Source organism: Telmatherina bonti (assembly GCF_933228915.1).
Source record: "Telmatherina bonti genome assembly, chromosome: 18".
Lineage (NCBI taxonomy): Eukaryota > Metazoa > Chordata > Actinopteri > Atheriniformes > Telmatherinidae > Telmatherina > Telmatherina bonti.
Window position 1 is genome coordinate 23824272 of NC_136616.1, and position 14074 is coordinate 23838345.

Consider the following 14074-nt stretch of genomic DNA (forward strand, 5'->3'; position numbering starts at 1 on the left):
GCTCATTACCTATGTATTTAATATGCCAGTTTTTAGTGAAAGAGTTTCTATATTACACAGATTTTTAAATGTTTTAGCTTTCTTATGAGGTTCATTTTCATTTGATACAGTGAATATCGAGAGGAATCAGAAATATACTGTAATATACTCTGTTCAAAAGAAGAAAGGAATAATTTGGACTCTTTTAAAAAGAGATACATGAATGACGAGAATTAAACCACATTAAACACAATCTGGCATACAGAAACTGGTGTATTTATGAACTGGCCTGCAAAGAAGGCCATTAACTTCCTAACCTGATGTCGAACCTGTCATACGCTACAAATGAAATGTTAGCAAACACTGTGTCATGGTGATTGACAGTTCTAGCTGACCTCGAGCGAGATCTTAGCCCTCATAAGTGTGACCTCTGAGTTGTAACTGTTAGTCCTCCCAAATGTCCATCATCTTGTGCAACGCTGCATTTCATTCCTTCTCGTCACAGTCTGATCCGTCGGCCTCTCACTTCTCAATGTACACACGGCTACAGTTGCTAAAACAACTTAATGCTCACAAATTCAAGGCTTAATCTTTGGTCATAGGTCATAGGAATGGATTTAACATTACAGTGTGTGGATGTAGCTATTCAGGATATACTAATGTGAAATTAATTAATGGGGGGAAAGCTGGAGAGTGTTCTGGATTATTTATTTTTACAGTAGGTTTGTTCTTAGCTAATGTACAATCACAAATATGGATAAGTCAAGACTTTATGGGATTTAAAAAGAAGGGAAAGAATATAGTTTTTATGGTGACTTTACTATTTTTTTTACTGCAATCAATTTACCCTCAAGATATTTCACGTTTTGTGTCACAAACTATACAGAACTATAGAAAATTCATGTAAACAAGGCCTGCACTTTGTTTCAAAAAGATCCAGGTAGAACATGAAATGTTGGAGCAACATGCTCTGCATTTAAGATTAATCTTTTCCAGAGACATCAGTTAATTTTTTAACAGGATGATACAAAAGCACATTCAGGACACATTATAGGGGAATGGCTTTGAAAGAGGAAGGTATGAATGGGAATACTGGACTGACCTGCCTGTAGTCCGGATCTGTCCCAAAATGAGAATGTCAAGTTCATTTTCAAACAAATGCTGTGCCAACAACAACATGCTGTTGCATCTGCAGTAAGAATTGTATAAAATATCGCAAATCACTTTATTTTCCACCATCCTTAATGCAGAATATCTCTACTTTACATACCAACACTGAAATATTATGATCTACTCACAGTTAAATGAAAATTCCTTATATTTACAATCAAGCAAAATGTGAACCGGCCATTTTATTGAAGTTTTTTTTTTTTTTAAAAAGTGGATTCTTTCCACAACCTGTAAGGACCTTTAGACCATAGATGCTGTTTTTTACATCTCATTATACCTGAAAAAAATTCCAATAGCTGTAGCAGCAAGCAGAAAAGCAAATAAGCTGTACATCAAGCTGCTCTCCCATCAATCCCACTCCCTCCACTGGGCATAGCCAAAAGGTGGAAGATGCATCAGTCAAGTCACTCCTGTCAGTGAAGCAGATTTGATTTGTCAAGCAATGTAACCTTGAGGCATGAAACAGTGGCTCACATGTATCTTTGGTCTCTTACATGATACATTATGTGATGGGTTTGCATGGGACGATAGCACACAGGCGTAGCGTCATTCAGTCAAGTGAACCTTGAGAGTAGCTCATTCCAGCATACTGTAAAATTATTTCCTTGGGGCACAAGTTGAAATTTGTTAAAAATTTGCATTTATGCCAAAACACATAGGTCATTTTTTTCCATTTCATTAACACTGTCAGTGGGAAGAGCTTTGAATATGAATGCATTAATGAATCACAACATTGTTTCCGTTTCATTCTGCACCACTTTATTGAACAAAAATTGTGTGTCTACAAGATAACACTCTTATGCACATTAATATACAACAACCTTTAACCAGCATGTTTTAATCTTACTTTACAAGGTGATATATTTAATTCCCCCCGTAGTTCAAAAGTGAACATTGCTGGAAAACCAAGGGATGCTGCATGATACCATGAACCAGCAACACCCAACATGAAGCTTCCTCACTCTTACTCTGTTCTGACAGAAATGTCACCCCGGCCATAATAACCTCGGGTGTATCAACTACTTACACAGCATCCCTGTGTGACGTCTTCGTGGGTTCAGAGGTCCTCTGACTCAGGGATGAACATTGGCTCTAAGGGAACAGTTTGAAGTGCGATTGGACCACCCGTCGACACCCACCCCAGAGCAGATCTGTTGAAAGAAGGCCGATTTACCCCTCCTTCTGCCTGGAGCGCTGGGCTTTCTGGGAGTTCTGGGAGTTCTGGGAGGTTTTCTACTTGGATAGGCTTCATAGGAGCAGGTCTCGGTGTCTTATTGAAACCACCAAAAGGGGTTGCTACCCTGGAGGCGACAAAGCGATGGTGTTAACGTTGACCGTCATGTGCAAATGAGAGGAACTGCAGTGACATTTGAAGTGATGCAACTAATGACAATGAGGATGCTGACCTCAAGATATATAGTAAGCATTAGTTCCTTGGAGGGAGATGTTATGAGCAGGGTGAAGGATGGACCATATCTATTTACTTAGTTAGCATACTTAGCTACTTGAATGCTGAAAGAAAATATGATATTTTGAGTTATAAGCTGGAAGTTTTGGTAACTGGTGTGATCACCAGCTAAAGCGTTCATTATATGATAGAATATGAAGTCAGTTTACTGATAGTTTCTACTCTATCTGTACAAGATTTACACTTATACTATACAGTATAGACTCCGTGCAAAAGATAGATATTGTCAAAACTGCCTTTCAGTGTAATACCAACACTGGCTACAAGGAGAAGGTTTAAAATATTTTTGGCTCTAAATTATAAAGAAAAATGTCAACAACTTTTGTTTAACGCATTTACTATTTCAGATCAGCATGGTGCTTGTTGTTTTAAAGTAAAATGTTTAATTTGTATAGTTTCTAAACAGCCAGATGGTTCCTGGTTTGAATTTTAGGCACAAGATACTTCTCTTTCCTCTGCATAGTTAAAAAAAATGTGTTGGTTTAAATAGTGTTTATAAAATCTCTTTCAGACTGAGTGTCTGTCTCATCCATCTCTTGCATATAAACTTCTCACATATATTATTACCTTATTTTCACTGGTGGTTGCAGTTTGAATCTCTTTTTAAATAATAGATATCAATAATTAAGTTAGATTATTTAAATTTGGCATTTCACAGATAGTCACATTTTTTATTCATAACCTGTGTGGTTGTTACCTGTTGAAGCTTTTGTACCCTGGTAGGTCTGCTCTGGGTTCCAGCTCAGGCATGCGGGGGATGAGAGTGTCAGCCAAGGCCGAGTCATTGATAATGGCCTGCTCCCAGGGTGAGTGGTATGACTTTGGCACAGCTGTACTGTTGAACTTCTCTGGAGGGATGTTTTTCAAAGGACCTCCATATCCTGAGTAAATTATACAAGGGAGACATCCATTTAGGGTTCAGGGTATTTGTCAATATGTCAAGCATTTTCATTCCGTCTGCGCTTTTTTTATGTTTTTGTTTAAAGTGGGTGAGGCAGAAAAAGACAAATAGCGGTGTGAATGAGAGATATTGTTACCCTCCACTGTTTTTCCTTCAGCTCTTCTTTTCACTCCTGTTAAAGTTCACAGCAGAACAAATCAAGAGACAGCTTCCCTGTGTTTCTGTGTGTGTGTGTGTGTGTGTGTGCGCGCGCCTGTATGTATGTCTCCCCACATTGTCTGTGTGTGTTGACGGGAGAGGCCAATCCAAAGTACTATCCTTCAAACCCAGTGCTCCACTCAGGGGGGCTTGCGAGCTCAGGCATTACATAATGTGGGGCGTCGTGTCACGTCCTAACCTCTCACAATGAACAATCCCCCTTCCTGAGTTTATGCTTTGCCCTGAGGAGGAAGCAGCAGGGACTAAATAGACCTGAGGGGAAGTTTACAGATTTTTTGGGGGAATCTATTACAAACATGGTGTTAAGTATTTTTTTCTTAAGTCTTAAGAAGATTATTCCATAGACAAGCTGGTATCTTCCTGGGAAAGGTCTCTAACACACTCAGCTTTTTGTGGAACAGAAAGACAGATTCCCAAAAAGAGTTGAGAAAGACAAATTTATATTTAAAGATATTCATTTGATATTTTCAGTGAAGAAAGTTGGAGTTGCAACTGTACCAGCACACATTCATGCATAGTATCAAGTTCTATTAAAATCAAAGGCATTCGCTGTATCTGATTAACACTCGGTCGCATGGTTAAGAAATGTTCCAGAGTGAATACAGGGTGCTATTTTAAGATTTTTTTTTTGTTTGTTTTTTTAGCATTTCATACCAAATACACTTTGGCCTAATTTCTGCTACAGCTAGAGTGACTTGACTCAGACAGTGTAGGGTGTTATCTGACTCAGAAATAACACCCCCGTTAACATATTCATCTTTAAATTTGTATTAGTTTTGTGCAGAAAACCTAAACACAAGGAAAGATGCGAGTGCAAAGCTGATGGTATCTGTGGCACGAGAAGCAAACAGGAAATCCTGTGGGTAAAACTGTTTTTTTTTTTGTTTTTTTTTAATGATGCTTAAGGATGATTGCAGTAAAAAAGGAGTGAGGAAAATTTAGGAAGAAAGAAAGGAACATGGAATAGGGATAAAATAATGAGAAAGAGAGAAGAAAACAGGGGGGGAAAAAAACATGTAATCATATTTTGCATGAAACAAGCAGATTCTAGGCGAGGAGAAACTGTTTTCCTACATGATCAAATCTTGTGTCAGTGCAAACAATGAAAAACAGCTGAAATTCTTGTCAAAACATGGTACATCCAGTACTTTGTGGACAGTACATCCACCCAGTCTCCACGCAGTGAGCATGCCTGTATAATACATACAATAACTTATAAAAAAAAAAAAACAGTTACACAAACTAAGTCAATCCTCTCAGACCTTAGTCTTTGTATAAAGTCTTAGGTCTATAAAGTGTATAAATCTTGTCAAGAAATATCTATGGGAAAAGCTGTGTCCTGAAACTGAGACAATGAAGTGAAATCAGATCATAAGAGATCAAATAGGAACTTTTTAACTGTTTTCAGCACTGATTTCTGGTAAATTTACACTAAATAGCTGCCACATAATTCAAAAGGTCCTCAGAATATGCTGCGCCGTCTCCAGTTTTACTCACCTGGGGCAATGCTGCACGGATTTGGCACCATTTCCATGTCTGCTATATCAGATGTAGCGTTAGATGTCTGGTTGCCACCAAAGCTCTTCTGACTGCTGTTGCTGCCCGTGACATTTTCACTCATAGTTTGGGAAATCATACTGCTCTAAAAGAAAGGTAAAAAACAAAAAGCTAAAAGATTATTCATCTGCTTAGACTGAAGTTTGATCAGATCTGTGTGGTTGCCCCTGAGACGTTTTAGACATGAAAACTTAGGAAAAAGTTTTCTCTTGTTTGAAGTCATTTCAGTCGTGCTTGCTTCCATTTCTTTGGTCAATATCTCACACAGAACTTGCACATCTAGGATATTACTATTTTATTTATATGTATATATATATATATATATATATATATATATATATATATATATATATATAGATAGATAGATAGATAGATAGATAGATAGATAGATAGATAGATAGATAGATAGATAGATAGTTATGTATTATAAGCTGCATTTTCAAAGCCTATTTCATTCTCTTTATGAACAAACATTTAGCTCATATTTGGTAAGTTTTGCTTTCTTGACAGAGAATTCAAATGTGTATTTGCAAATTCCCACTGCTGAGACAAACTGGTATTCAGAAAAAGTTCAAACAGAAATCAATAAAGAAAAGAAAGAGATGATGCTTAAGAATGAAATTTTAAAAAAGGTAAGCATTTGTAATTTCATTAAATCTAATAAAACTTTCCTTGGCAGAATGACATGATGAGCATGACGTGGGACTGAATACATTCATTTTAAACAGAGATGAACTGCATCATTTTAAATTATGAAGCCAGATTATTTGTGCTGCAGTTGCAAAGGGCCTTTTAAAAGCTTCAAAACTATTTATTATTTCAGATGGGTTGAAGCACACCTGAAATATCTGTATTGGCTCTCAAGGACGGGAGTTGAAGTGCCCTGCAGTACAACTATATATTATATATAAAACATAGATATCCATTTTCTGTTTTTGGTTCTGTTGGATAATCAACAGGCTTGTGTAGACTTGCCATGCTGTTGGGAAGATTCGTTTCATTTGTGTTATTTCAGGCAGATATTTAAAATGAGCAGGATTGCAACTCTCAAGAACTGGAATAAGATTCTCTGAATTGTAGTATTAGTGTTTTATTCAGACATACGGGGTTCGGCCGTAACACCACCAGCTAGAATCAGGCCTAATATGAAGTTTTCCCTGCAGAATATATTGCAACAAGATGAGCAATGTTACTCGCTTTACCACCCTATGTTTGAATTAAGTGTACACATTTCTATGAAGCCCTTCAGGCATTTTCTATTTATGATGCATGGAGAAAAGATTGGAAAATGTCACCTGCACACGTCATAAAAAAATGTATTTATTTAGACAATTTTTCATGTCAAATAGTTTCAAAACCACCAATTTGCATGTTTTCCCAGAAACAGCAGCTATGTGTTGCTTCATTTTCTCTCAACTTTACAGACATTGTTTTCTTGGTTTGGTTGAAATGCACTGCAGCCTGGACACCCGGCTTTCATCCTGCTGAGAAGTATTTATGATGATTTACTCCAGGACTTCCTCAGGAAATGTTGACAACTTGAAACAAAATCTCTCCATCGCTCTGAGCAATAAATAAACCAAGATATGTGAGTCTTTTTTTTTCACTTCAAAGATTGAGGGAACAAACTTTCTTTAGTTGGCGCATAATAATTCTTTTATCTATGGACTTTAAGAGGGCAGTGAGAAGTTTGAAGGGCTACCATACAGCTAATGAAAGCGGATATAACAAGGTTTGCGAATTAATTAGATATAACGAAGGGAAACTTAGCTTAGCTTGATTGAATTTTACAGGGCTTTGGAACATTAATTGCTTTATATACATATATATAAACAGGTCAGGCTAAGATTTATACAGCTGGGAGAAGGAAAAGCTGACTTGGCAAACTGCCCACACACACACACACAAAGGGACATTAATAAAGCTACTTATACACTGCCAACAGACTTTTACTACTACTGTTACTATATGCTGCTTCACGTCTGCAGCACAAGTCGAGTAAACACTTTTAGTGCTGTCAGGATGTAAGTTATTGTACAAATGTTTTTCATGTGAGGGTGGGAAAGTATGGTTTGGAAAATAGATGGCTGCGCATTGAGAGCGCACACTTTCACAATAAAATTGCTCTGCACTCTCATTTCTTTTTAAGAGATAAATGTAAAGATCAATACCACTCATGTATTGTAGAAAGAAAGTAGACCCTCTTTCAATGCAAGGGATTCAGAACATAAGAAACTGTCATCTGGTCCCTACCAGCAACTGCAACCTCAGATGAGACTAAAGTGATCTTATCTGAGTCGTCCAGTTGTTCTAGAAGTTGTGGGGCTTGTTCAGAAGCAATTTTGTCAGCTTAGTCATGCAGTTATGTTCTTTAATTTTACTGTCTTGTTATTTTCAGGTGTAAAAGGTTTTTTTTTGAATGTGTAAATTTTTTCTCATTGAGGCTTTTTCTCATTTTTCCATCATTAACTTAGCCATTTAACGTGCTACCTTCGACCTATCTGAGTTTAACTTTTAGGAGTTTAGGAGTTTAGGGTTTAGGAGTTTTCCTGAGCATTGCGAAACCTAACACTGGAGAGACATTCATATCTGACGATTTTAGCTTTTATTAAGTGTTTTTCATTTATGAATAATCTTTCTCACTCGATAACAATAGAAGCCAAATAATCTAAAATGGCCATGTGACCTTTAACAAGTTAGTGATCCATAATAATTGCCACTCTGTGATTATTGCAGGTGTCTTTCCTCCTTGACATTTTGCAACGCACATCAGAATGCTTCAAACAAGAAAGTAGCCTGCCAGAACGTTTGCTTTTATAAAGGCGATCACACTCACTCATATGCCTGCATCATGACAACATTTACTGCTTCTGCAATTTGGCTTAGTTTTGGTAAATGAAAAAAATGTTTTTGCTTTATTTATTTATTTTTTCGTTGTTATAAGTAACAGTTATCATTTAAAACCTTTTTTTATATTTTATTTTTCAAGGATGAAGTTGGACGTGACTAAGATTAACAGTGTAGCTAAAGGTTTGTCCCAGGCTCGCAAAATCTGTCCATCATCTGCATATATATCAGTATGAAAAGCTTAATCTGAATTTAAAGAAAACAAAAAGTCTTTTAAGTGTTTCTTACGATGAAACGATGCTGTGAAATCAGAGTCTGTTGTGCTGGGTACTTTCTCAAAGAGTGGTCTGATGTAGGTTTCACACTGGATTTGCTGTGTTTACACAAACACTGTGTGATATGTTATTACTGTAGAAAGCTTTGGAGAAGCTTATGTGCTTCTTTTGTTTGTTTGTTTTGTTTTATTTCTTGTTTAATCCTTTGGACCGAGCCAAGCCAGGTTTTGTAATAAACAAATTTACCATAATGGTGTCATTCCTGCAAAAACCCAGGTCTCTTTCTCATGCACTACGAAAGGAAAAACAAATGCAAACATGGTTTTTGTTTCATTATTTCACGCAATCGATGCATCAGATTTTCTTCTTACATTGAGCTGCTTGTTGGTTTCATTCTGGATGTTTTCAAAAGTATATTTTTCCGAGCGTCTCTGCCGCATTTTGAAGAGCCGGGAGCCGCGGTTGGAGGCAAGAGACAACTCCTCCAGCATGATCTCTTTAGGCACACTCATTTTCTTCCCCAGATCCATCTGTACATCTGAAAAGAAGGAGACAAGGCAAACGACTAAAGATCCCACATCTATTCAGTGCAGGGATCAGATTTTTGACAAGACAAAATTTATTTTCCTAATTGCGATACTCCCACCTATCAAACCTTGCTGAATATGAATTATATTCACACTAAAAGAAAAAAAAAAGACCCTGCTGTAAGAAAAGCCACCCTCTACATGGACTGCTGATGTGGCGTGATGAACGAGGAAATATCTCGCCTCCAAATCAGCTCATGCCCGGCGCTTGTTTTGTGGTTTGCTTCTCATGCTAGCTACTGCATGCTGATCATGGAGATGTCACAGCCTATATCCAAGAATGAGATGCATAATTTGCCAGTATATCTTTCAGCTGTCAGTAGCCTTCATACCCTCCCTATTCCTGAGCCACACAGTTGTCTTCACCCTGAAATAGCGTGTTCAAAGGACAACGACAAAGGGATTAGTTACTTTGGCCTATAAAAGTACACATTTACTTATTTATAGTCAGGGTCGGGAGGAGGGGTTGGCAACTGCTGCACTGGAAGAGCTTTGTGCCTTCTGTGTAGGACACGTAAAGTTCATACGTAAGAAAAAAACATGAACGCGCCTAAAATTTCAATGGAAACCAATGTTTTTCTTTGGTTGTGTCCTCAAAAGAATGTATATGGGTGAGAAGAGTGAAAAGTCTTTTTCTTAAAAAGAAAAGATAGAACAAGAAATGCTTAGAGGTTAGAAGGGATTGAGAAAAGAAAGAAGTGAAGTGGACATGATGCTGCTGGGTACCTTCCTGGGCTTGAACTTCCCTGCAGATTGCTGCTGCCTGCATTTTCCTTTCCCTGGTCGTCATGGTGGAAAACTGTGACATGGCTGCCCCTGGGAGTTCAGGGTGAGGCAAAAAAAAAGTCACAGGAGAGAGTGCACATCACTACAAGCTGTTCAGATAAACGACCAAAGACAACAGCAAAGCAGCACTACTACATTTAGACCATCGATTGGCCAACGTCAAGCATCCGCTACACGCACAAAGACCCACCATAGCAGACAGAATTTATTGGGGCAGTGAAAAGGGCAAAGTTAGCACATCCCTTTAAATAACCTTGGGCTGTTGAACGCCAAGCACATGCTCCTCAGACATGGCAGCCAGCTGTGTCAGGGGGTCTGGGAATCAATAGGCCTGAAATTGCCCAAGTGGGCTGAAAGGACACAGATAGAGAATGGGGTGCTGTCACAGCAAACATGTGAGACTGAGGATAAAACAGCCCAGTGGATCGTTTACACCAAAGTGTCAGTGAACACAAGGCAAGTGTTTCATTCCTATCCAAAACATTTCCTGAAAGTTTCGCAATGGAACAAAGAAGAATCTCATAAAAGCTGAAGTTGATTCTCGGTGAAAAGCATTTGGAAAACATGCGTTATGATGATCAGATAAAAGATCAGGATTCTTTTTCTTTTTTTTTTTATTATTATTACAGTGCATTAAACAAAAGAATAATTGACTTTAATCAGGATATCATGAAAAATACACACATCGAAGAGAGAATAAGATGAGAAAGAGATCAGTGAGAGAAACTACAAAACAGAGAAAGCTATGGCTGATGTGAAAGTGCAGCAGGAAACATTGTGGGTGGTAGAGAGGGCCATGCTTGATTCAAAGTACAAGTATCATGTTAGAGCGAGACAGTACACCTGTGATGCTTACCTGTCCTGAAGGACCCTCAGGGGGTAGTCTTAACTTGTGCCTGTCTCCTCAGGGTGGGAAGTCGGAAAGGTGAGAGGCAGTAGGGTCAGACTGGGAAGTGCGATCTGTGTGGGTGCTCGTGCTGCCCGATACTGGAGCCCGTCGTGAGGAGGGTGGGCAGAGGTGGCTTAGGCCTGACCTGACTGTGTGACTGAGTGAGTGAGTAGGTGGGTGGGTGTCAGTTTGTCTGTTGTCATTGGTATTTAGTTCACAAGTGGAGGGGCAACTAAATTTAGAGCACTGCTACTACTGCTCTCTTCGCCTTCCACCTCTCAGCTCAGAAGATGGTTTGTCCTGATTTCAGATGGGGAAGACTTGTAGTTTAGCAAGTACAGCTGCAATTATTGAAGGTTAAGTGGAAAGTTTGTCCAAATTAACACCAAAAAAAACATGCTACCTGTCAAAAAATTTTAACTTGCACAAGCACAAAGCTGTGCCCTAAGCCTAAAGTTAACACAGTGATATCTGGTGGAAATCAAAGACATGCTCCTTATCTGTGAAGACGGAGTGGAAACGAATGTGTTTTCTCAGCTGCAACAAATAGTTGGTATAGATTTTACATCAACTTGCCAACATACTCAAAGAGCAAACGTGAGTTTTCACCTTGCAACTTTTCCAATATACATGCATTGAAAGGTGTAGAGAGAATAATACACACTCCCATAACTAGTTGCAATGATATAACATAAAGAATAAAGCTGCAGTGGCTGTCCTCATAAGCAGTTAAGAGCTGCACTGCCAACAATAAATAAATATAATGGGATTATATCACCCTCAGGGGCTGAAAACCAGTCATATTCTATTTGTTGTGAATGTCATCATGTGATATAGGATGGATTAATATAGTTCAGTCACTTTAAATTACATTCACTGCGAATTAATTAACCCTTCTATAGTTAACTTATTTCACTCATTTCTTATGAAACAAAAAGAGAATAAGTTGTGTTAGCAGCACAGAGCAGGTTATAGTATGATTACTGGGGCTGGTGCGGTAAATGGAAAACTGCACCAGTAACTGTACACCCAGAATGAGATATTTTGAAAGCTGCGTGTGCTGCTCTTTATGGTTTATGCTGTCATTGCACTCGCAGCGCCTCCTTTTAGCTCCCGCAAATTGTTTTCCAAATCTGAATTGGTAGGGAAATAATTTCTGTTAATAGTCTCCGTCTGTGCCCTTATCGCTCATTCTCTAATGGTGCAGCTACAGTAGGTACCCACTGTTATTATGTAACTGGTGGTCACCATGGGAACAGGAACCCTCCCAACCCCTATGCGCTGTACATGGAGTGACTATTCAAGACAGCACATCATACAAAAAGCTTCATGGGATGGTACAGCAAGCAACAAATGGCCCAGAGCAAAGCAGAGAACACAAACACACAGTGTGGGATGAGATGCTGTGATGTTTGCTGGAGTTTATTTTGTTAAACGCTGGCAGTGAAACGACTTCTGAACAAGTTTAGAACAAAAAGTTCTTATATTGTATTGTGATCTTAATTAATGGATTGAAATGGAAGCAGTAGAGATGTTCCAGTAGAGATGAACCAATCACAATGCAACACTGTACAGTGTGATGAATTTTATTTATGTTTGCCAGGTTGCTTGGTGAGTATCGCATTAAGACATTATACACTTTGTGGACAGAAAAAAAAACCTGGCTTTAGTTTTTTGAAAGGATAACACTCTATTGCCCAAACCAAACAAAACCCAGATACCCTTTTCATATTGTATGCACATCTTTTCTACACCAAAACCATAATTTCTGTTGGATTCGTTGATATTTACCAATTACCTTTCATTGCCAACTTAAACTGTATTCTCCAGCTGAACACTGCTTTTTTTTTCTCATATCCTGTGGATGCAAACTGAAACATCCACCATCACCCCTCTTTTATGAAAAGTGATTCATGTTACTTCACTAATTAAAATGCAAATGATAAGTAATCAAATTAATTTGACTTATTAGACATTACATAACATGTCTGCCTGCAACATGCTCAGATATAGCGCTAACCTTTCCCCAAGTTTTAAGCCTCATTTCAACGCTAATTGCATTCTGTTGTTATAATGATATCCTGTTTGGAAAACATCACAAATTCCATCCTCATGCTTTATGGATTGCACACCAAACCAAACAGGCAAAAGAGAAAAAAGGAAAACAAATGCAATCACTCCAAGAACCAGCATGCCAGATGCGTAATATCCACTGGGGAAAGAATGAAACCAGGATAAACTGCAAATCCACAAGCTCTAAAGCAACAACAAAACAATCTTGCCTTGTACTTTCCCATATGACCATTACGTCCTGCTTTGCATCAGTGTTTTTATCTCACAATGTTATCTGATTCATAAAAAGACATATGTTGGAAAAAAATATTCTATAAATTCTGACTAAAGCAAATTCAGAGATTTGTATACTGACAAAAGTTGAAAGACAGAACTATGTGGCAGGTTTAGGAATTACACCTTTTGCACAGATTTTCTATTCATGATTACTTGTACTGATCAGTAATCAAAACAAAGTTACCTACATGTACTTCTAATATGAGATAAAGACAATATTGGATGTCCGTCGACTCACACATATGTCCATTCCAAACAACATACTTATTTCCTCATCTGCTGAACCACAGCAAAGACCCACCAAATGGATCCAGCACAAACTAGAAAGTATTCAGTTGAATGTTGCTGACAAGCTTGTTGAGCTTGTTCGCTTCTTATGTGACCATTGCATGCAAAGTAAATGATTTTATCCAAAACATTTTAAACTAAAGTTGTGACAGTAAAATACAACAATGCTATTTTCATTACTTTAGCCTTCTTTCCATGTATCAAGTCATATTTCAGCTCTCCTTTACATTATTTAGTTTTAAGCCATTGATCAATGAAAGGAAACGTTCTAACTGCATATGAATGTATTGTGGGATCTCAGAATGATATTTATTTCTTTAACACACAGATGTGTCCTACCGCCTCAAACTCCAGGTGTTGCTGGTGTACACAGACTTGTAAGTTTGCTTTTGCATGGGCTTGTCACACTCTGATGAAGACGCCGAGGGCCCCAGGTTTGCCTGTGATGCATACTTCTGAGGCTGCCACTGCCTTGGCAGAGACCTGTAACCCAGTTGACTCCTCACTGGAAAGGGAACAGCGCTCCTTGTTGGGGACACAAATGATGGAAGAGGAGCTCGACTCTGACTTCGTCTTTGGCTCCAAGTTTGGCTGCCTGTGTTCTGCGGGGCTTGGTGGGAAACCCTGGCCTTCCACTCTCCTGGCAGCTCGGGCAGCATTTTACGCTGTGCTGCCAAGCAAACATTAGAAGCAAGAGATTGCTGGAGGTTCTGAAAAGCAAAAGCCTCTTCTACCAGGCCCAGGGGATGCCGGGAGGCA

General features: G+C 38.5%; 1 protein-coding gene across 2 annotated transcripts; it reads right to left on the bottom strand.

Annotated features, from left to right (window-relative positions):
- Nucleotides 1-1888: 1888 nt before the first annotated feature.
- myoz2a (myozenin 2a) lies at nucleotides 1889-13616 on the bottom strand. Of its 2 annotated transcripts, none has more exons than XM_079257673.1 (6): nucleotides 10646-13616; nucleotides 9734-9819; nucleotides 8788-8954; nucleotides 5235-5379; nucleotides 3315-3498; nucleotides 1889-2450 (listed from the first exon to the last, which is right to left on the bottom strand). In XM_079257673.1, the coding sequence occupies exons 3-6, from the start codon at nucleotides 8944-8946 to the stop codon at nucleotides 2207-2209; spliced, it is 732 nt and encodes a 243-aa protein (XP_079113799.1). In that variant the 5' UTR covers nucleotides 8947-8954; nucleotides 9734-9819; nucleotides 10646-13616; the 3' UTR covers nucleotides 1889-2206. The 2 variants fall into 2 exon arrangements, with proteins under 2 accessions (XP_079113799.1, XP_079113798.1); XM_079257672.1 differs by having other exon boundaries at nucleotides 9730-9819; nucleotides 10646-13615.
- Nucleotides 13617-14074: the final 458 nt, after the last annotated feature.

Coding starts and splice junctions, on each gene's coding strand:
- myoz2a (XM_079257672.1), bottom strand. CDS start 9,811: ATGTCACAGTTTTCCACCATGACGACCAGGGAAAGGAAAATGCAGGCA. Junction 8,955..9,729: donor GGAAGTTCAAGCCCAGGAAG/GTACCCAGCAGC, acceptor CCTTCTTTTCAG/ATGTACAGATGGATCTGGGG. Junction 5,380..8,787: donor AAACCAACAAGCAGCTCAAT/GTAAGAAGAAAA, acceptor CCTTTCTTTTAG/AGCAGTATGATTTCCCAAAC.